The 23,492-nt window shown below is 29.8% G+C and overlaps 1 protein-coding gene across 1 annotated transcript in view; it reads left to right on the top strand.

Annotated features, from left to right (window-relative positions):
• Positions 1-2,414: 2,414 nt before the first annotated feature.
• Positions 2,415-23,492, top strand: part of LOC135962312 (rhoGEF domain-containing protein gxcJ) — a 328,266-nt gene continuing 307,188 nt past the window's right edge. The window contains exon 1 of the mRNA XM_065514165.1: positions 2,415-3,767. Coding sequence (XP_065370237.1) covers positions 2,577-3,767 — 1,191 coding nt within the window. The 5' untranslated portion in view covers positions 2,415-2,576. The remainder of the gene's footprint in view (positions 3,768-23,492) is intronic.

Raw genomic sequence — 23,492 nt, 5'->3', positions numbered from 1 at the left:
TTACAAATCTGAGAAAGTAAATTAAGGGAAAACGAAGCAACACTTCAAGTATTTTTTAAAGTTAGAGATACTATATTAAACAATCCAAATATTTGGTTCAGTGGTCGTGAACAAAGAAATGAAAAATGGCAATACACCCACTTGTGCATTCGTCGCTGTTTCAGTGACGACTAAACAAAAGAGAATAAGAATGAAATGGGTATCTATGTTGTAAACTTTACAATGTAAAGCTATTAAGTTGGGTATAATTTTTGTTGTAACTAAAATCAAATACATACATTTTTATTTGTTGTACTAAACACGTAATTTTTGTTTTCTTTTTGATGAATTCTTGAAATTGTTTTGAATGTTTCTCTGAATACTGTTATACTGCAAATTATGGCGAAAATCCCTAGAAAATTGTTAGCTTTTATTTTCAAACATTTGTACAATATAAGTTTATTCAAACTATTGGTCATTGTTAGCTATAACACTTTCCCATCTTTCTGGCAACATATGGATTCCGATGGATTCGTTCCAAAAACGAATCAAGCAAATATCGGATACTATGTTCCAAAGTGAAGCGTATTCCAGAGAGAACGTTCTGCATCGATCGAAACAAATAGTAGTCGGACGGGGCAAGGTCTGGACAATAAGGCGGATGAGGCTATATTTCTCAACCACTACTTTCTAAATAGTTTTTAATAGGTATTGCAACATGTGGCCGAGAGTTGTCGTGATGGAATATTACGGTTTCATGTTTGGTCACATATTCTGGGTGTTTTTCGGCCAATGCTCGCTTCAAACTAATCACTTGCATTCGGGACAGTTTCCCTGTTATGGTCTGGTCAGATTTCAGTAGCTCATAATATATAGGACCCTTTTGCTCTCACCAAATACAGAGCATTACCTTAGCGCTGGGTCTGGCTTCACATACGTTTTTCATAGCAAGTAATGATTGAATTGGTGCAAAAATTATTTTATTTTATAGGGCAGCATTTCAGACAAGCAAAATCGTCATTCAAGGTCTCTCAGCTTCAATTCGTATGATTCCCAATTTCCCTGCTTTTGGATGAGTCTTTCTGCTCGCAAAAGTTTTGAAATTGCTGATTGAGTAGCTCCCAATTATTTTGCAAGCTCTTGGTTGGCCTGTTCGATCTTTGTCAAAATAACCACTTCTGAACCGAACAAACCACCTCTCGCACCTTGAAATCGATGAAACATTCAAAATAGGCTTCGAATTTTGTAGGCCTCCATTCCAACTACGAACGCATGTAAAACCTCCTTTACATTGTCCCACAAGTAATATATTCTGTCAAATTTTTGTTGTTGAGGAGTATAAATGGGATCGTCTAAACGTAATTTGTAATTAAATTATTTGACATTGAGAGAAAATGTGTTTATTTCAAAAACCAGTCAAGCAATACAATATTGATTTGGAGTAAATCAAAGAAAACTTCCTACCAACCTAAAAATTACTTTTACAACCCAGTAACCACCAAAGCCCCAAAAATTCAAGCACTTGAAGATTTTGTTGGAATTTGACTTGAATGCAAATGTAATTATACTTTAAACATGAAAAATATTTCAAAATTTATTTATTTTTCAAACAAAAAACATATGGCTTGAATTTATGTTTCCTTTTTACTGGAGAATAGTATTGAAATAAAGTGTAATACAACTGTAATTCAATTGCTTGACTATTATTCAAGGCTTGAATTACACTTGCTTTCAACTTGAATTCCAGTAAAAATGCTTATTGGGAAAATTTATATTTTTATAATGTTGTAGGCCAACGTAATAGGGTTTTAGAGTTCATAAATCTTTTATTTTTTTCACATTTATTGAGACCTGCAACATTTATGAAAAAAAGTGATTAGAGCCTAGCAGGGTCAGAGCTGGTACTTGACATCTTTCTGCAGTAAATACCGATTTATCGGTTTAGCTTCGGCATAATGGGTCAACAATATTTAATTTTTTTCCATTAAACGATGCATTTGCCTTTACAAAACAGTAATCACCCAATAACTCAATTTTAAATTTTTTGTTGCTTGACTGGTTTTTGAAATAAACGATTCTAATTACTATATTGAAACTTAAAAAAAATTAAGCAGGAGACTCTTCAATCCATGGAGTTTACTAAAGCTAAATTACAGTTCATTTTTTCTAACTCCAAAAATAAATTACAACTTTTTGTTTTTTAAAAAAGAACATTTATTAAATTTTATTAATTTTTATTAATAATTAAATTTGCGTTCAAAACTCCACTTAAGATGGGTTAATTGGAACTAGCAAATAAGGAAGGTGTTGTTTATAGTAAAAGAAATAAATAATATTAATAATAATAAATAAAAACATTTAAAACAAATAAATAAAATTGATTAGATAATAATTTAATATTTGTATTTCATTCTATTTTAGGTGCAAGCAAAAAAAAAAAAAACATCAACAAAAATAATTAAAAATAATTTTTCTGCAAAATAGCAAGTGTTTCTTTCTGTTATTGCTTAAAAACAATTAAAACAAACAACAACAATACAAATAAATATTAAAGCAAAACAACAACAGAAGAGTGTTCCAAAAAAATTAAAAACAAAATGTCCAATAATAATAATAAAGCGCAAAAAATGAAGCAGAAGATGCAAACACCACAACAGCAGCAGCATCAGCAACAACAAAATGTTGTTGCTGAAGAAGGCAACAATAAAAAGGAAACAACTCAACAGCAGCAGCAGCAGCAAAGACAACAAAGAAACACAAATAACGGACAAAATGAACAACAACAACCGCAACACAGTGGAGCCATACCAAAGACACAAAATTTGCAAAATCAAACTGGTAACCACAACAAAACTAAAAATCAACAACCACAAAGCAGTGGTAACAACAATAATAATAACAGACGTAATAGTGTTAACAACAACAATAATAAACAAAACAATAGATCTTCTGTGACATCCAATAATAATAACAACAACAACCACAACAATAAACAAAACAATACTAACAAAAACCCCAAGAAACAAAACTCTGCTGAAACTCAACAAAAAACACAAAATTCTAAAAACCAACAAAAATCAACATCATATCGCAATTCATCCCACAGTTATGCCCAGACATTGGGCAATACCAGACAACAGCAGCAGCAACAATCCAACTCCTCCAACAACGGTAACTCTAACAATTACACTAACTCTTACAATGACAACAATCCCTTGCCCGGTGAAAAATATCGGGGAAACAAAACCTCACGCACCAATTCAAAATCCCCCACTGGTGCCACCTATCAAAGAAAAAATTCCCAGGACAGTAGTGGCAGCAAATCAAATGTTGGCCCTATATTGACTGCTGCTTTAACCAAAAATTGTGCAAAATGTCTGAAACCCACTGTTTCTGGCAATGGAACTGATGCTGCAACCTCTTACATAGCTTTGGAACCGATAAACATGAACACTTACAATGGCAACAATAATCCTAAACAATATCGCAAATCTAAATCGTTTTTTGCCTCGTCGCGTCACTCGTCTAGCGGTGATTTGAGGAATGGCGGTGGTGGTAACAGGTCCAATCAACAACGTCCACGTCAGCAGTATCAACGTTCGCAAAGTGATCGTCAGAGTACATTCGAGCGTCAGTTTGCCGAACGTAATAAGGATTTCGTGCCGATAGAGCCGCCTGCCAGACCCATATTGGCCTCGTCAAATATCCATTGTGTTATAGTGGACTCGGAGAAGTTATTGATATTGGAACGTTTGGGTAAAGGACGCACCACGTATCCCATTATGCAGGTGAGTTGTTGATTATATGCTAATTTGTTTTATTTAATAGATTAATATAGAGAAGAATAGAGTAAATTAGTTGAAGAAATAGCAATTCTTGTATTTAAAACTATCCACTGATCCGAAGACTTGTGCTCTCGTTGTGCCAAAAATATTTGGTCTTTGGAAGTCGCGTGTATAAAATCTTCAATGATTTTTGAGCTTTAAACTTTCAACTTGATTACCAAAGAATAACTTGATTGGATTGGGACCACAATGATTTGGCGGATTTTGATGATCTCCCTGAAGATTCTCTCATTTTTGTTTTCCAATCCAGCCCTAAGGTAAATTTTATTCTGAAAATTTATCGGAAAATTTTTTTTATTTAAAATGAAAAAATCCTCAAATCCTTTATTTTATTCTTTATTCAAATTGAGTAAAAAACAAGTAAGAGAGCTATATTCGGCTGTGCCGAATCTTATATACACTTCACCAAATTATACTTCAAAATACAAATTTTAAATATTTTTAGGTAAACAAACTATGACTAAAAACCTCCTCTTGTACGCCTCTTCAGTATTATGATTTCCTTGTCCCCGAGGACTCAAAATTTTTTTGGGTTCTCTAAGTAATATTTGCATATCTATATATATAAAAGAGTAACGTTACTGACTGACTGACTGATTCATCTTCCCACAGCCCAAACGACTGAAGCTAGAATCATGAAATTTTAACTGTGGGTTCCTCCCTCCCCAAAACGATCCACTAAGAAGGGATTTTTGGAAATTCGAACGTTTAGGGGGTAAAAAAGGGTAAAAACGGGTAAATCCGGTAATCTTATATCTTCAAAACTAATAAAGATACAAAAAAACTTGAAATTCCATTTAAAAAATAAGCTGACAGGTGTTTCGTACTTTTTCGAAATTCGAACCTTTTAGGGGAGTAAACGGGTAAAAACTGTATTTTGGTACTTTTTTGGCACACTATGTATCTTTTAAACCAATAAACATAGAAACAAAATTTAAATCGTATTCTTTACTTATCAAAAAATAAAAAATATAAGTTTGGAAATTCGAACCCTTAAGGGATAAAAATTGTGTTTATTTTTGGTACTTTTACATAAAATATGTTTTTCTATAATTTGACATAGACATTCGAATATTTTACTATGAGCTCCCACCACGATACAGAAAATTATTTTAATAATATTTTACCACCGCAATGGGGATAAAAAAGGTACCAAAAAGGGGATATAATCGGGAAAATACATTTTATTGCAAATTATTAAGCTGATTTTGATAATTTTTTTAACATTGGTTCCTGGATTCATACAAAAATTAACTAACAGGTTGTTATTTGGAACTCGACTGCATGGTGTATTTTAGGCCAAATCCGGGTAAACAGTTTGGTACTTTTTTTTAAAACATATTTTTTCTTGGGCACATTAACACAGATTTTAATCGATTGAGGCATGTCTGTATCATAAACAACTTTTGCAAAATGGAATATTTTTAAATTTCAAACTTGAGGGGTGTTCAAGGAGGAAAAGGGAAATTGGTACTTTTCTCCTAACGGTACCTTTTTAATATTTTAAATTATTTCACTTATCGATATTAAAGTTAACTGATATGTATCTGAGTGAAGTTAGTGTTAGAAATAAGGGATTATATTTAGGTTCCAAAATGTGAGAACTGAACTATAGGTACTTTTTCATTCTTCTAATGGTACTTTTTGAATTTTCTATAATAATGGATTTGAAATTAATAATGGATATGAAATGAAGCGTCCTAAGTGAGTGAAATTTCAAGCGGATATTTCATGGTACTTTTTTTATTATAACGGTACTTTTTTTAATTGTCTATAATAATGGACTTAGAAACATGAAATTAAGCATACATGCTTCTAAGTGAGTGAGAATTCTAGGGGGAGACTTTTTGGTACTTATTATTTATTCTAATGGTACTTTTTGTAATTTCTTCACCAATGAATTTAGAAACATGAAATAAAGATTATATGGACCCGAAACATGAAATAAAGCTTATATGGACCCAAGTGTGTGGGAAACTATAAGTATATATGATCCTAAGTGAGTGAAAATTCAAGGGGATACTTCATGATACTTTTTCATTAATCTAATGGTACTTTTTTGAAATTTCTATAACAATGGACTTAGAAACATGAAATTAAGCATACATGGTCTTAAGTGAGTTAGGATTCTAGGGGTAGACTTTTTGGTACTATTTCTTTATTCGAATGGTACTTTTAGTAATTTCTTCACCAATGAATTTAGAAACATGAAATAAAGATTATATGAACCTGAGTGAGCGGGAGACTTAATAGTACTATTCCTTTCTTCTAATTGGAGTGGCGAAGCGCACCGGGTCAGCTAGTATTAGTATAAATTTAATTTAAAATCAGTTTTTCTTTCGCATCGCAATAGAGAGTATCCCCCCTGGTTTTTTCCTCATACCTCAGCTATTTGCGGACCGATTTTGCTGATTTTTAATAGGAAACTTCTCGAAAGAATGTCTGACAGAATTATTGAAGATTTGGATCCCGAAGATATCTGGGGTCTTCAGAAAATTGATTTCAACAAGACGGCTTAACCGACTCCGCTATATGTATATAAGGATCCAGAATATATATACTTTATAGGGTCGGAAAATTATATTGTGGAAATTACAAACGGAATGAAAAACTTATATATACCCTTCTCACGAAAACCTCAATTTTACAATAATACAATTCCTAAGAATCGAATGAAGTTAATTTTAAATTGATTCCAATAAATTCAATAATTTTGATTTTAAACTAACTGTGATGTACATATGTACATATATGTATCACGTATTCACTGACTGACGTCTCATTTAGAGTTGTAATTAGTGGTAAACATCATTTGTTTACATTTGTCAGATTATCTGGAAATTGATGAATTTGAAAAAATAAAACATTTAAATAATTCTAAATAATTTGAAATAAAGATAAATTACAGTTTTTAATATTTACATTATTATTTGTTGTTGAAATTAGTTTCAAACACGTGAGGGAGGTACTTGCTTGAATAATTAAATAAAAATAAATACGAGTTTTTTTTTTATAAAAAAAGTAATATTGGGTGTATGACTTAAAAATGAGGGATTTGTTCAACATTTTGAAATTCAATCACAAAATAAACAGGCTTATCATACGATTACGTTTTTGTATCAGCTTCTTTGCAATGAGTACTGGGCTTTCATTATGGCTGTCAGTTTTATTTTTACAGAAAGGGGGGACATTTTCATAACAGGAGATTTTAAAAACTTACGCGGGACTAAAATAAGGACTGCTTCTATTGTCTTAATACTATTAACTTAATGATCTGGCATAATATGTTGACTATTTAAGAATAGATTTGCTGTTTACACTATAAAGTAAGTGAGAATAAATGACAGATATGTACCCTTCAAAATGACATATAAGTTATTAAAACAAAAACCGGGTTCCAAGGATAGGTCATATATTGTAAATCCCGCATTTTTAAGTCATACACTGTATAAATAAATGGGATGTAACTTTAAATTAAAAATCTTTTAATTCGTCATGTATGTTTTTATGTTGACCATTATGTAGGTATACCTATTATATTGCCACTTACTGTTTGTAATTTGCCACTTCTTTTCTCTATTTGTTCGTCTCTCTCTCTTCTCTGTTGGTTTTGTTGTCATTGCCTGCCTCTTAATTATTTTAGCATTTAATTACCCTGTGGTAAATTTTCTTGGAAAACTGATAAGGCATAAAATAAATTGAAATATTCCTACATGTTTCAATTAAAAATTTATAAAAGTACATATTTTGAAACAAAAAAAAATAAAGTAAAATAAATTCCTTTGAAATCAAATCAAATTTATATGCATTGCAAATATTGCCAACTTATTTGTATATACTAATATGTAGATAAATATTTAGCCGGTTTGCTAAAATTTCCATTAGAGTTTAGTTTGACGTAAAATTAAATAGTTTGTAGTAAAAACTTTGACTATTAATTGCAAATTTAGTTTTATTTAAATAGGTTTCATTAGTTTACATAAAATTCCCATAAAATATACCCAAATTTATATCAATAATACATATTATAATAATATACAATAAATATAAACAAATACCTACTAAGCTAAGGAAATACAACACTAATTTACAACCTTGAAAAAGTCGTCGTCTCTTCAGTTTGTATTAAAGTTATACTAAATACGAAACAAACTTGACGAAATTTCAATCTAATCAAAACGTGCTGCCGCCGATAACTAGTTGTCTTTGATTTTTACGGATTTTTGTTATTATTAGTTAAACAACAAATGAAAGTATTTAAAATTTAATATTGTTTTTATTTTTATTTATCTACCATGATTAAGATCAATAAATTGTTGAATGAATTAGAAACTGGTTCAGAATTTATTATTTATATTAATAAAAACCAACTGTAAAAATATTCAAGATTTTGAAGTGGTAAAAAATTATGAAATTAAAATGATGAAATCAAAAGTAAAATTTAGATTTTTTAAAAATAAGTTTTATTTATTTTTTCCTTTAGAAGATAGTAAACAAAGGTACATAGCTCATAAATTGCTCCTTGATTTCCTTATTATTTGTAAATTAAAGCCAAATAAGTTAAATAGGACAATAAATTATTTAAATTCGAGGCTATCTTATAATGATCGTTTAGATAATTTCCGTTGATTCATATATACTCTTCTGAAATTGTTATCTTCTATATCCTAAACTTTCTTCATAGGGAAACACTGTCGAATTGCAATGTGTTTAGCACACAAATTCCAACTTTCTCTATTTCGAATCGAGTATTGACAGAGGAAATATTAACCGTGCGAGTCTCAATTTATACATCATTAATTTAGATATAGTCAAGCCTAGCAATCTCTTCTATATCCCGTTGCATATAGATTTCCAAAAGGATTTCGTTTGTATGCATTTTGAAAATTATTCCACGGTGTGTTTATAACGAGTCTGAATTTATTCTTTATCGTCTTGTATAAAAAACTGAAGGCCATGGAATATATCCTCTCAGGCTATGTTTATATCAAAATTTGCTTCTGTTCGTGGACATTATTCTACCTTCATACATCCTAAATTCAGCTTTACTCAAGCCTGGCATTCTCTTTCATGTTTTGTTGCCCATAGATTTTCACAAGGATTTCCTCTGTATGCATCTCGAGAATTATTTCACAATGTATTAGCATGGAGTATGAATTTATTGTTTATTGTCTTGCATACAAAGTAAACGCCTAGGTATAGATCCTCACAACAGATGTTTATATCAAGATCTGTTTCGGCTCGTGCAAATCCTTCCGATATTTCATTATCCTCAATATTATTTTAAGATGGATAAAGCACAGTTTCAATATGAGTTGTTTGTGAGGAACTTGTAATACTCTGTACTATGGCTAAAAAAATCCTGTTGAAATCCTCTTCAGTATTATGATTTAAATAATATCTTGGCGGACTGATTGTGCTGATCTACTTGTCCCAAAAATGTTTTTTGTGTTCTCTAAGTGAAATTTGCATATAAGTGTTGAGTACCCAGATTTAGCAATTGTAAGAAGATTATTATGTCTCTTTATTCTGAATTGAGTCCTGGTAAACTTCTGAGCTCCTGTAATACTCAAAGACAGTTGTCTACATCCATTACCACGCACCATACAAGTACTAAATCCACACGTTCTACCTTGCTGCATATCTCTTCCTAATTATGTTCTTTAGATTAGGAGTCGATTTCAGCTTTCAATTGAAACTCACTGAAGATCGATATTTTTCTCTTTGTGAACCATCTCCGTTAGCTGAGATTTAACACCAAGTACACAACTGGTTGGCCACTGAATTAACTGAAAAATTTCGATTAACTAATAGAATTATATCATTAATTGTGTCTAGCTCCAGGAGGATTTCATTTAATGACAAAATTGTGGTTTCAGTACACTACTAATGACTACTCTATCCACATTAGCATGAATTATTTCCACAGTTTTATAATTCATTCGTTCACCATTTGATAACTACCAGAATTGATAACTATTTTTCCAGTTGCTTTAGGGTTGATGTTGTTGAAAGACCCTTCTATATCCAGTATACATGACTCTATTATATATAGTTGCAGTAAGTTAGGTTCATTGAGCAGCTCTTCAAGCAGCTCACTTGAGTTCATCCAAACCTGATCCCACCGGGATACAGCAAGTTCCTCAATTACATTCCTCCCTCTAGCGGTTAGCGTAGGCGTTTTACGCCATCTACAGTTTCGTACTATATTAAGGATATAATTCAGCCTGTTTCTTTAATCTAGTACTAAACTGTTGTTGGCGTAAAACGCCTACGCTAACCGCGATAAGGGTGATTGTTTCTATATCTAAGATTCATGCTCGTTCTTGTTAGTATGAGAGCAATGGGTCGTCAACTATACGCTTCTTCATAGTGGCCAGCGCCAAACATTAACAGAAGACGTAATCTCTCATATCCTCTTTATGACAACTTCTACAGTGGTCTTTAAACCCTAGAGTCAAACTAATGCTTCTATGATAATGTTTCCTATACTAATTGATATCAATTGCATTATATGCTCCAAACGGAATCTAGTAAGGAAATTCGACCACACAATAGGATTAACAATCGATTTCCTTGGATCACTTAATCCAGGCGGGGATCAAGGTTGGTGAAAAATGGAAATTTCCCCCCAAAATCGAAAAGTTTTAATATAAAAAAGGAAAAAAGAAAAATGTAGAATAAATTTTAATTTACTTGGTTGGCCTGGATCCGTGCCTAACTTTATCTGTGCATTCCCAAATATACATTTAGCAAGAGGAATGAAAGAAAAGTTGTCAATCGCCTTATCATCCAATAACCTAGAATGACTCAAAATCTCATTCAGGGACATCCAGCATTCTTTGTTTGACCTAGATGTCGAGAAGGCTCCCTTAATAGGATTAAAGGTCGACTTAATATCAGTAAATATTAGGGTATTCGAATTATTCAATTTTTCTCTTGTTCGAATAAAACGAATAATTCGAATAATAGATTTTAACTTGTTCGAATAATTCGATCACAGGTTTAAAATTAATCGAATTATTCGAATAATTTAAATTTTTTTAAAAAAGTAAAGAATGATGTTGGTTTTTTTAATACATTATTGTTAAAAAAAAAATAACGTTAAAGTTAACAATTCAAGTATTGATAATGTTAAAAAACATTCGAAAACAAAGTTCATCATTAAATTTTCATCAGAAATATTCTGATCAGATTAACTCCCGAACAATCTACAAAACAATTGACTAGCAAACACTTTAGTTTCCGTTTTGGAGTTATGCTTTAAAAAATTTTAGCTAGTTGAACATGATCTTGAATTCAAATACAATTGTTCAATTCACAACTGACGTTGTATAGTCGTATGAGTTATAAGTCGTCTGAATCTACAATAGTTGTACAAATTTTGTTGATAATTTCTATATAAATATTTTGTACAACACATACAACATTTTTACATATGGTTTTCGAATGTTGTATGAAAATTTAAGTGTTACCAAAAGTTCATATTTATACATCCAAAAATTTTTTTCATTTTAGTGTAAAATAACAACCAAACGGTAACACTGAAATTAGTTGATTTATTTAATTTATGAAAAACGATAATTTGTTTTAAATATTTGTCAACTGTTTGCATTTTTAAACAATTCAGACATTAGTTTGCTATTGTTCGCTGCACTATTAATTTTACATATTAATAGACTTTGGGATGTTTTGTTTTTATCTGTTTCTTTTGGCATTTTCAAGGCTTGACAAGGTAAACATACGACTTTGCTAAATCTGTGTTCACAACCACAATAGTTGTATCATACAACGTACAACATACAACTACGTTGTGAGTTGGACAAATATAAACGTATTAAGAACTTTTTTATGTCGTTCATTAATTCGGGTTTTAAATTGAATAACTAATTGTTTAGTAAATTAATTATTCACTATTTCTAAATTATTTATAACAAATTGTATTATACATCAAGCTCTATCAACGTTGCCGAATCTTTGCTTAATAAAGTGGTCGTAAGGGAATTTGTCCAAAGTTTGATATTATTGACAGTGAACGTGGCTAATTTGAAGTCAGGCAGTGCATGATTGACGCATTTACAAATACGCAAAAAGTTCATTACCATGTTAGACAAAGATGTTCAATATCATGTATAAGACGAACTCCATGCTTTTCTTGCAACAAAACGTTAGTTTGCAATATTTGTGTTTATCATTCGATTTATTAAATATTTTGCAACACTTACGTACGCAGTTAATAACATCACTTATTTATATATATTTTAAGATCATGGCCTTCATCTATTTCAATGTAATCATTATAAATGTCATCCTCAATATCACTTTCGACGACCGTTTCAAAATCACATTCTCCATCACATTCAACTCTACTTTAATCTAAGTTAATATTTTGATTATTAATTGCGATTCTTCTAATATTTCGCCAGCTAGGTCCTAAATTAAACATTTTAAAAGAATTGTTTTTAGGATTGTAACTTCTTGCAGTAATATTTATATATTTATAGAAGGAGCTATCGGAACACTCATCTAAAGTGATCGAAAGTCCCCTTGTCTTTAGTTATTCAGAAACAATACAATTTGTGTGAGTCATTATTACTTATTTAAATTTATAATTATGAAAAACTTTAAGCAATTTAATGAATTTAAATATAAATGAACATTTATTCCTTTTATTCGATTATTCTATATAAAATTGTTCGAATTATTCGTTATTCGAAAATGGCCATTTTTAAATTGTTCGAATAATTATTCGTAAGAAATTATTCGATTAATCGAACGATCATTAGTCGAATGAATACCCTAGTAAATATATAAATATCATCAACATCGTAACCCGTCTGGCCAATTCTTTAGCTGTACAGCCTAGAATATCTAAAAATCTCATTCTGAAGAAACCCGCTATTGCATTGTGGGTATATATATATATTCAGTCAGTAAATATGCAAATATGCCTGTTAGTTGCTCGTTTAATAACAGAAATTACTGCACGTTTGGTTTTCACTACATCTTTGAAGATCCAATTGATAGCCCTGGAACCAATTCGCCAATTAGTACCAATTGAAATTCCAGGATAGTCAACTGTCCAGAAAAATATTTTTCGCATTCTTTATTTTAATATGATAATCAAGGGTTATCTAAAGACTCTTCCATAACCAGGAACTAATCGGTATATAGTCCTTAGTCCCGCAATGTTGACTTTTTCTAAACTTCGGTATAAACACAACTTAACATCAACTCAAACAAACCTGTACAGTCCGTCCTACATCCCAGTTAGAACACATACAATATTGACACATCGATGTCCATCGGATTCAACAAGGAAGAGATAAGTAAAGAGAACACAATGTTTTACAATCAGAATCCGTTTAGACGGCATCGGGGTTTTTAAATAGCTAGGGCCCTAGACATGCTTAATTGTATCCATTACACGTAGCATATCATGATCAGATCGTATCTGTTTCTTAAAATCTTTCAGAATTCTCTATTTTGCAACATTTAATATCCGAAGCTTTCTATTAATATTTGTAAACATTTGTGCCGCCTTGATGATGGATCCACACTAAGGTTCTGACTTCTATCTTTATACTTATCGGATCTTTGAGATACCATAAGACTGAATAAAGAAGATCTAATATGCGCTATCGTAGAAAAACCTAGTAAAAAATGAAATTCAAATTTTTTAATTTCAATAAATTTTTGATAAATAAAATTAAATTTAAATCAAACTTCTTGAAATATTACTGATAAACAAAATGTACTAAAGTACTTAAAAAACAAATTCATCTCAACTTTACTAAAGCCCTTTATAAAACATTTATTGATAAAAAGTCACGTGCAAGAACACTTTAATATAAAAAAAATATTTTTTTTCCAATTATACAGTAAAACGTCATTTCTAGTATTTAACTACAAATATTGACTAAATATGCAATATTTACATAAAATCTTGTTTAAATCACTGCACTGATTTAAATACAACATAATTAATAAATAAATTTAACATAAACAATTTAAATTAAAATAAATTTATGCAAATCATTTTTATTTGGTTGCCTTCAGTAAATTCCAAATGAAAATAAAAGTATTAGAAACTAGTTTTAACTTAGTTTTTTATTGTATTTAATTCAAAATAAAAGTATACATGATCTAATGATCAAGTATTGGTTTCATTTAGTCACTTCTATTTGGATTCCACCATAATTTTTAAAATTGTTTTTAAGAGCTCTAAGACATGTGTTTAAAGTTTCATTTTCACACTTCAATTTATAAGAATTATGAGTTGTAGTTTTATTAACACATTCATTTGAATTGTTTAGGTAAATAGAAAACTTTTTTTTCTTTAAACAATTACCTTATCTCTTAAAAAAAAAATATCAGCTTAAATATAGAGCGTAAAAAAACATTTAAATCATAAATCTGGTTGCTTTAACGATTAAATAAGTAGTACAATTATTTGGTAAGTTTTTGTTTCTCAAGAAAACCATTTAGAAAAAGTACTTAATACAACGTGGATAGAGTTGTTCTTTTTCCGTACTTTTTCATTTCCCGGGAAATCGGGATTAATTTGGAAATTTCCCGGGAATTGCAGCCTAGAACAAATTATTAAATTTTAAGAATTTAGACTTTCTTCGTCTTTGTTTCTAACATGTAATTGGATACAAATAAAAATATCCAATAAAAATTTAATATAAAGAGATAATCTGACTCGATTTGTTTCGGAATGGCTTCAATTTCCATTAGATTTTCTTCCACCATCGTTAGATTGACTTATTAACTCTATCAGCCACAGTTTTATGTGTATAAGTTTATAATCAAAACAATTGCATTTTTACTTTAATTAGGGTTCATATATAATGAAAAATAAGAAAAAATAAAAATACAGCTAAAGGTTTTTATGGAATAAGGTGGTTAGTTTATTAACCACCATAGCGGTTGGCATCAAAAATAATTACACTAGTTTACAAGGTTTTTGCTCATGAATTGAAACATATGGGGATGTATGTATTTAGGTCTTCCAACTTCGGAAAAAATATTTTAAAAAATCCTGGACGTCAAACTTTTGAGATATTTCTTAAAAACGAAACATATAAAAATGTACATTAAATTAGGACAAAAAAATTAAAAGTGAAGTGTTTTAGTCTTTTGTTTATAATTATTTTCATTTGTCTCCCTCACGAGACTCCAACAGTAGTCTCCTAGCATATTCTGATTCCAAAAACCTTGATAATTAATATCGAAAAACTTCAAATCTTGATGGGAATGCTCTCCATGTTCGTCACTCAAGTGTCCGAGGTTTTCCGGGATAAAATCCACATGAGAATGTAAATAGTGAATTTTGAGGGACATATTTACGCCCATCAGTTCAAAATTATGTAATAAAATCGCAACAATATCACTGTAATTTTGACTTTTATTATTCCCCAAATATTCTTGAACAACAGGTTTAAAAGAATTCCATGCTGCTTTTTCAACCTCGGTTAATAGACACTCAAATTTGGTATCACCCAAAATTTTTCTTATTTGAGGACCCACAAATATCCCTTCTTTTAATTTAGCCAAAGAAAGACTCAGGAACACACTGCATAAATATTGAAATGCTGGTTTTATCTTATCTAAAGCTTTTACGAAATTTTTTAAAGTAAATAAGCATTTTGCAGTGTTTGTGTTATAGAAAAACCTCGATTTGACTGAATAATTTTTCCGAAAATAAAACAAAAATGGTCTGGGTTTATTTTACATTTTCTATAAAATATTTTAAAATAGTTTTTACTTTAGAGTTTTGTACTTAATAGCGATTTATTAACGTTTATCTACAGGAAAGATGTCCTTTTAAACAGTATTTATTTTTTTCTCGTAAATTTTTTTGGAATTTGTCAAAATAATACAAGTCTGAAAGTATCTGGTAGCTTCTCCAGAGTGTTGAGTACCCAAAAACGATGTAAATACTTAAATACCACAATTAGGTACACTACAGTATGCATTAGTAGTACTCAGGGCAGGTGAAAAATAAAAACCCATATATCTCAAAATTTTGACGTATAGGTGGGAAACAAAAAATGTTCAATTAACTAGCGTCCGTAGCTCTTCTCAAAAATATAAGTTTCATTCCATGAGCAAACAAAAATTTTTGATTTGTAAACTAGTGTTATATTTGTTTGAAAACTTATCATTTTTAACTAAATTTTCTGAACAAAACAAACGAAATAGCTATATAGGTGAGACATTCTCCAATTCCTTTATATCATTTGGTATACCCCTACCTTCTGTGTAATCAACGGACTCTTCTAATCGACAAGAGTAAACACTCTGAACTTTTTTATTGAATGTGGGAAACTGCGGTTTAAAATATTTTCAATTTAATATATTAATCTAACCAGAGCAACCTGACGGCAAGGTATCGCCAAAAAACTTAAAAGATGACTTAAAAAAGTGTAATTGTTTAGTAAAATGGCAATAGATGTCACTAAAAATTGTTTAAGACTCTAGAAAAGGTGGTTAGAAAAGTGACCACTTAACCGGAAAGAGTTAAACCAAAACTTAAAGAAATTAATTAAAACTTTTATTTAGGCCAAGAACAAATCAATGCTCTGTTCCAAAATGAAGCTTATACAGTACAGGTTCCCTGTGATGGTCTGGTCAGCCGGTTATAATAGATAACACCCTTTTGCTGGCATAAAAGGATGGAATGGATCCATTTTTCATCGCAAGTACTGATTCAGTTCAAAAATTATTTTCTTTTATAGCGTTCAAGCATCATTCAGACATGCAAAAGCATCTTTCAAGGTCTCTCGGCTTCAATTCGTATGGCATCCAATTTCCCTGCTTATGAATGAATCCTGCTGCTCGCAAACCTTTTGAAATTGCTGTTTGAGTAGCTCCCAATTATTTTGCAAGCTCTTGTTGAGTTTGACAACAATCTTCATGGAGTAATGCCTCCAATTCTTGGTCTTCAAACTTTTTTGTCCACTTCTAAACCGCTCAAATCAACTCTTGCACGTTGAAACCGATGAAAGACATTCACCATGAGCAATCGGTGTGATTCTGCGGCACTTTTTTCAAATTAAAAAAGTAAAGCATAACTTCCCGCATATGACGCTTTGTTGGTATAAAATTCGACATTTTCGAATTGTTCTTTAATATCCAATAAATAAGTGAGAATAAATGACAGATATGTATGCTTCAAAATGACATATAACTTTTTAAAAACAAAGACCGCGTTCAGAAGATCCGCTATCTATTGTAAATCTCGCATTTTTAAGTCATAGACAGTTTGGGAGAAAATATTAATGCAAGCACCAACACTCATTGAAACGATACTGTTGCAAAGACATAATCGTATAATAATCCTGTTTATTTTGTGTTCGGATTTCAAAATTATAGTTTTAATTTTTTTTTATGAAAAATTGCTTGTATAACAGTTTTTCTATAAAACATTTTGTGAATAATATTTTTTTTCTATAGAAAATTTTGAATATAACAGTTTTATCTAGAAAATATTGTGTATAACAGTTTTTTCTATAGAAAATATTGTGTATAACAGTTTTTTCTATAGAAAATATTGTGTATAACAGTATTTTCTATAGAAAATATTGTGTATAACAGTTTTTTCTATAGAAAATATTGTGTATAACAGTTTTTTCTATAGAAAATATTGTGTATAACAGTATTTTCTATAGAAAATATTCTGTATAACAGTTTTTTCTATAGAAAATATTGTGTATAACAGTATTTTCTATAGAAAATATTCTGTATAACAGTTTTTTCTATAGAAAATATTCCGTATAACAGTTTTTTCTATAGAAAATATTCTGTATAACAGTTTTTTCTATAGAAAATATTGTGTATAACAGTTTTTTCTATAGAAAATATTGTGTATAACAGTTTTTTCTATAGAAAATATTGTGTATAACAGTTGTTTCTATAGAAAATATTGTGTATAACAGTTTTTTCTATAGCAAATTTTGTGAATAACAGTATTTTGTATAAAAAGTTTTGTGTATAACAGTTTTTCTTTAGAAAATTTTATGTATAGCAGTCATGCATATCGAAATTTTGTGTATACCAGTTTTTTCTATACAAAATTTTGTGTATAATAGTTTGTGTATAGAGCTTTTTGTGTATAACAGTAAACTAAAATGTATTTTTGTATCTAATTCTCTAAACTTCACTGTACAAATGTTTAATTATAAAAATCATAAAACAGTTTTTATGAGTACAGTACATATTTGGCTATTTTTCAATTAACAAATTATTAAACCAAATCTGCTCTAAACTTGGAATTTTTGTTTTTACTTTTATTTGTGATAAATATTATGAACACGTTTTAGTTTTCTTTGAATATGCTGCTGTTTTATTTAATTATAAAGTTAAACAGAGAGAAAATTTAATTTTAACCCAAAATATTGCGTATTTACTAAAGACATGTGTACTAAATTAAATATGTACCTACAAGTGTCAGTCTGTCTGTCTGTCGGTTTGTTTTTGTTATGTTTTAGTAATTTGACAAAATGAAGAAGAAAAAAGAGAAACTAAAATCAAAATAAAAAATAGAGCAAAAGCACAGTGTGTGTAATAGAAAGAGAGTTTGTGTGATTATGTACGTTATCTTAACATTCTACTGACCTCCAAATATTTTCAGTCAGCCAAAATAAAATATCAACTACGCACTGTGTTTAAATTCTATTAATTACTTTTTTGTTTATGTTTTGCATTTGTTTTTAAAACAAAAACAAAAAGTCCACGTGGTTAAAGAGAATTTAAAAGACAAAATAGCGGTTTGTTTTCAATGAAACAAGTGCTACCATATTGTGTTTACAATTTTAGTTTAAGTTGCCAACTTTTTTTTTTGATTTTTCATTTCTTTTTTCTCTGCTATTACTTTTTAATCATTTTATTATTGTTGTTTATATTTACTTAACAAAACAAACAAATTGTATTCTATGTACAATAATTTATTCAAAATTCTTGTTTGCTAATAAACCTACGCAAACTAATTTTCAAAACAATCTCTTATTTGAAAAAAAAACAGTTGTATTTTTTTCGATTTTTTATTTAGCAGGCCTATTCATTATTTATTCCATTTGTTTATACACATTTATTTGCATATCTAATTGTTGCTAAACAAATATAACCAAGTGATCTATACCCTTGGGGAAGGTACGAGTTTAGATTGCTCTATGTATTATTGTTTTTTTTTAATTGGTTTCCTTTGGCCAAATTAGGCAGGAGACAGATATTTTGGGTAATTGGGTAATAGGATTTGAGATAGTTTATACCACAGATGACTTTGATGACTATGAATAGAAAGTAAAATATATCTTTGGTAAAGGAATGAAAGATATTTTCTGTATTATGAATGGAATTAGGGGGCAATATTTCTTCTTAGTTCTCTGTCTTTCTGAAAAAATTCAAAACGGATCTTTAGGTTGGGTTAAAATTCACATATTCATTTTATTTGGAGCAGTCTAATATGTATTAACTATAAACATACATATTTAACAATTTCTTATTGTGTTTTAAACATCTGTAAGATTTGAAATTATTTTCATTGACATTGAAAAATGTGTGTACGATTTGTTTAAATACTAAATAAAAGTTTATTTTTATTATTTATGACTGGAGGCAGTTTTATACAATATATTTTTGATTAGAATATTAAAATGTATGTATTGTAGGTATGTGGTATAGATGTCAATACAAATCAAACTAAAATAACGATTTAGAAATGTATTTTTATTTAGAAATATGATTAGATAATTGCAACAAATGGGAATTTTTATTATTATCAAATATATGAATATTGGTTTAAGGCTGTTTTGGTTTATATTATGTATATCGATGCCTTAATATAAAAAAGCCCTAACTCGTAATTTTTTGTCCAGATTTTCGTTTAATTCGATAAATTGTCCGATCATAATCATAATTAGCAAAAAAAATCTCGACTGAAAAAAACATGAGTTAGGGCCTTTTTATATTAAGACATCGATATGTAGGTTATGGTGGGTCGATTTTTTTTCACGAAAAATCGTATAGCAGAAACGCATTCCACGGAAAGAAACCATAGGTCTAAAATCAAATTCTATCTTGTGCATTTCGCCTTTTATCCAATGATATTTCAGTATGTATTTATTATACCATTCACCTATGTCAGAAGGGTATATATAAGTTTGTCATTCCGTCATTGACGGACATCTGCTGTCTGTCCGTCTGTTGTTGAAATCAATTTTCTGAAGACCCCAGATGTCTTCGGGATCCAAATCTTCAATAATTCTGTTAGACATGCTTTCGAGAAGTTTTCTATTTAAAATCAGCAAAATTGGTCCACAACTGGCTGAGATATGAGGAAAAAACCAGGACAACCTCGATTTTTGACCTATATCTGGAGTACGAAGACATTAATATAGATAATATGGATATCTAATGATAGATATTTCAAAGACCTTTGCAACGACGTATATAAGACCATAGTAAGCTGGACCTAAAATGGGTCAAAATCGAAAACAGAATGTTAAAATTTGTCCTTGGATTATTTTCTCTAATAGTTTAGATAAACAAGGCAATCAGCTTATCGGTCTGGGAATCATTATAATTTGGGAGATTTTCAATAATTTTTAAAAACTCCTAGATACAACATCGCATTGAATAATAATGTGAGCACTATAATTGCAACATCTGGTAGGTTTCCAATCATGGAAGTTGGAATTAAATCATAACCTAGAGATTTTTGATTTTGTCTTTTATGATTTTCTGAACATCTTCGAGACTAACATTGATTAGTTCAGAGTCTGTTTCTATGAGAACAGTTAAGTCTCCTAATACAAAATTATTTGTTGTGGGTTTTGTTTGGAACACATTACTTATATGTTCAGCGAAAATTATGAATTTATCCATAATCAGGTACCATCAGATTTTCCTATCGGACTTTGACCCCCTTCCAAAGGGAAAAATTTGAGTGCTTGGTACTGGTTAAACTTTCAATATAATTTCGATTTCTGAGATCCCTCTTCCGAATAAAGGAATCTTATTTGCAGTGAACAGCCTCTGCTTAGCAGCAGGAGATCTGTTGAGTTGCCAATCGCTTCTATATCTCCTCTTTTCGAGGAGGAGTCTATTAATTTCTGCATTAGATATATACATTTTAGGTTTCCTTAGGAGTAATTTGGCACTTAGAGTGATCCAAGTCCGAAAATATTAGACACGTGAAGTTTCTGATACAATTGTTGATATCTTCCTTACACTGTATGTTAAATTCAGTGTGAATATGGCTGAATTTTTTATATTTCAACCAATCAGTCTTTAATAATGAAGCTTCTGTTTGAGACCATGGATTTCTATTTAAATTTCTTGATTTGACAAAATCTATTAGATCAGGGATTTTTCAAGGATCAGAAGGTCAATAAGTTGGCTGACCAGGTGATATAAAATCTAAGCAATTTTTTTCGATCAACTAGAGTCCTGTACAGCTATCTGCATTTGGGATTCATTAATCTGGAACCCCAATATGTATGCTTTGCATTGTAGTAGCCACAAGACAGGAAACAACTTCCTAGTGTATTAGAAAAATCTTCAAAATGTTCCTTAGTCACAGAAAATCGTAAAGTGCAAAATTCTTCGTGTGCCCAAATTCCTGACAATTTCCGTATTGTACAGGATTATTGCGGCCAGACATAAAACCGTAATGTTTCAACATGACAACACTAGGCCACATGTTGCAAAAGTATTTAGAATGAGGTGGTTTGGAAGTTTTGCCACAAATGTTTCAAAATTATGATTTTTGAAATCTGATTTTTAAGTTATACACCTAATATTTTTTCATCGCAATCACTTCTTATTTATATATTATTGTTTGCTATATTTTTCACACACCAAATCTAATTTTTCTCTTTTAAAATTTCCCACTTTTTATATTTGTTGACATACAAATCTTAAACCTCCAGTCTTTAAAGGGTTAATTATTTAAAAACTTACCAAACAAGCTTTAACTTTAAAACTATACTTTTAATTATAACCGTTACTTAAACTAAGCTTTTCTTGCTTTTTATAAGAAGCTTTATTGAATTAAAAACAACCGCCTAAAAGTATGCTTTTGATTTCTTGTTAAATCAAAAAACCATTTGTGGAGGTTTTATTCAATTGTTTTTTTTTCTTTTGTAAAAAAAATGTATTATTTCTTTTGACAAATTAAACCCAGCTACAAATAAATAAATCTTATCAATTTTTCAATAAATCTTTAAGTGTGTTGTTGTTTTTTTGTTTCATTGTTGTTGCTCTGCAATAAATTTGTTATTTGTTTTTTCATTTATTACTGGGCATTAATAATGAAAAGAAAAAAAAAATAAACTTTTTTTTTCCAAACAGACTTTTATGTATTTCAAATTTATAATAAAAAAAATTATCTAAGCTTTGAGAGTGAATTATAAAAAAAACTCTTATTTGAAGGTCATGGTTGCATTTAACAATAATAATAAATACAATACATAAATAAACAAATTGCTAAAATGCAGCAACACATGTCGAATTTAATGTTTTTTTTTGTTTTTAACACAAAAATAAAAATCTTTTAAATCCGCATACATAATTTTGAAAAATTGCAAAAACAAAACAAAAAAATTAAATTATAATACAAAATCATAATCATGCATGCATCCAGCCAAGTGTATATTCTCAAACTTTAGTATTTAATTCTTTTTAATGACCAAAGATCAAGGTTTCGTTGGTGTATAGTCTTTTTAAGGTAAATTATATGCGCAAATAGATTTTTTTGGTTTTATTAAACATTATGTGGAAAATCACATAAAAAAACTTGATGAAATGCTCGTTCGTACAACTTGTGCTTGTTTAATCATTCAGAAATGTCAAAAATTAGTCAGAAATGTCAAAAACTGAAGACGGCAAATGTCATGTTGAGCTTTTAAGGAAATGTTTATACAAATTTATGCAACTTCTTGCTGTTTAGCAAGGACACACATTTCAAAATTGTATTTATGTAAGAATAATATAAAAAGTTGATGTCTTGTCGGCTTTGTGATTATACTTATAAGCCAATTAGGTCGATTGTAAAGATCACTGATATTACAACATAAGAAGTTATGATTTTTTTATATTTTATTTGAAATCAAATGGTTTTTAGATCTTTAAATGAATTTCTGAAAACTTTAAAAGAAATATCGATTAAAAATCTTACTTATTTGGTATGTGATGGAATTCAATCGATTTGAAAGGAGTGTTTAATTTTGATCGATTTAAGAATAATTTTTAATTCTATGACTTATCTTTTATTACACTCTTCACCTTTGTGAGAAGGGTATATATAAGTTTGTCATTCCGTTTGTAATTTCCACAATATAATTTTCCTACCCTATAAAGTATATATGTATATTCTGGATCCTTATAGATAACGGAGTCGATTAAGCCATGTCCGTCTGTCTGTCCGTTTGTCTGTTGAAATCAACTTTCCGAAGCTCCCAAATAACTTACATACAGATTCATACATCAATATCTCCGGAATTCTTCTGGCTCTGTTGCACACATGGCTGAGATATAAAACCCGGACAACCTCGATTTTTGACTTGGATTACGAAGTCATTAATATAGACAATATGGATATCTAATGATAGATATTTCAAAGACCTTTGCAACGACGTATATAAGACCATAGTAAGTTGGACC

The sequence above is a fragment of the Calliphora vicina genome, chromosome 5 (assembly GCF_958450345.1).
Source record: "Calliphora vicina chromosome 5, idCalVici1.1, whole genome shotgun sequence".
Taxonomy (NCBI): domain Eukaryota; kingdom Metazoa; phylum Arthropoda; class Insecta; order Diptera; family Calliphoridae; genus Calliphora; species Calliphora vicina.
Note: the sequence above shows the minus strand (reverse complement) of the source record. Positions and strands in the feature narration are given on the sequence as shown.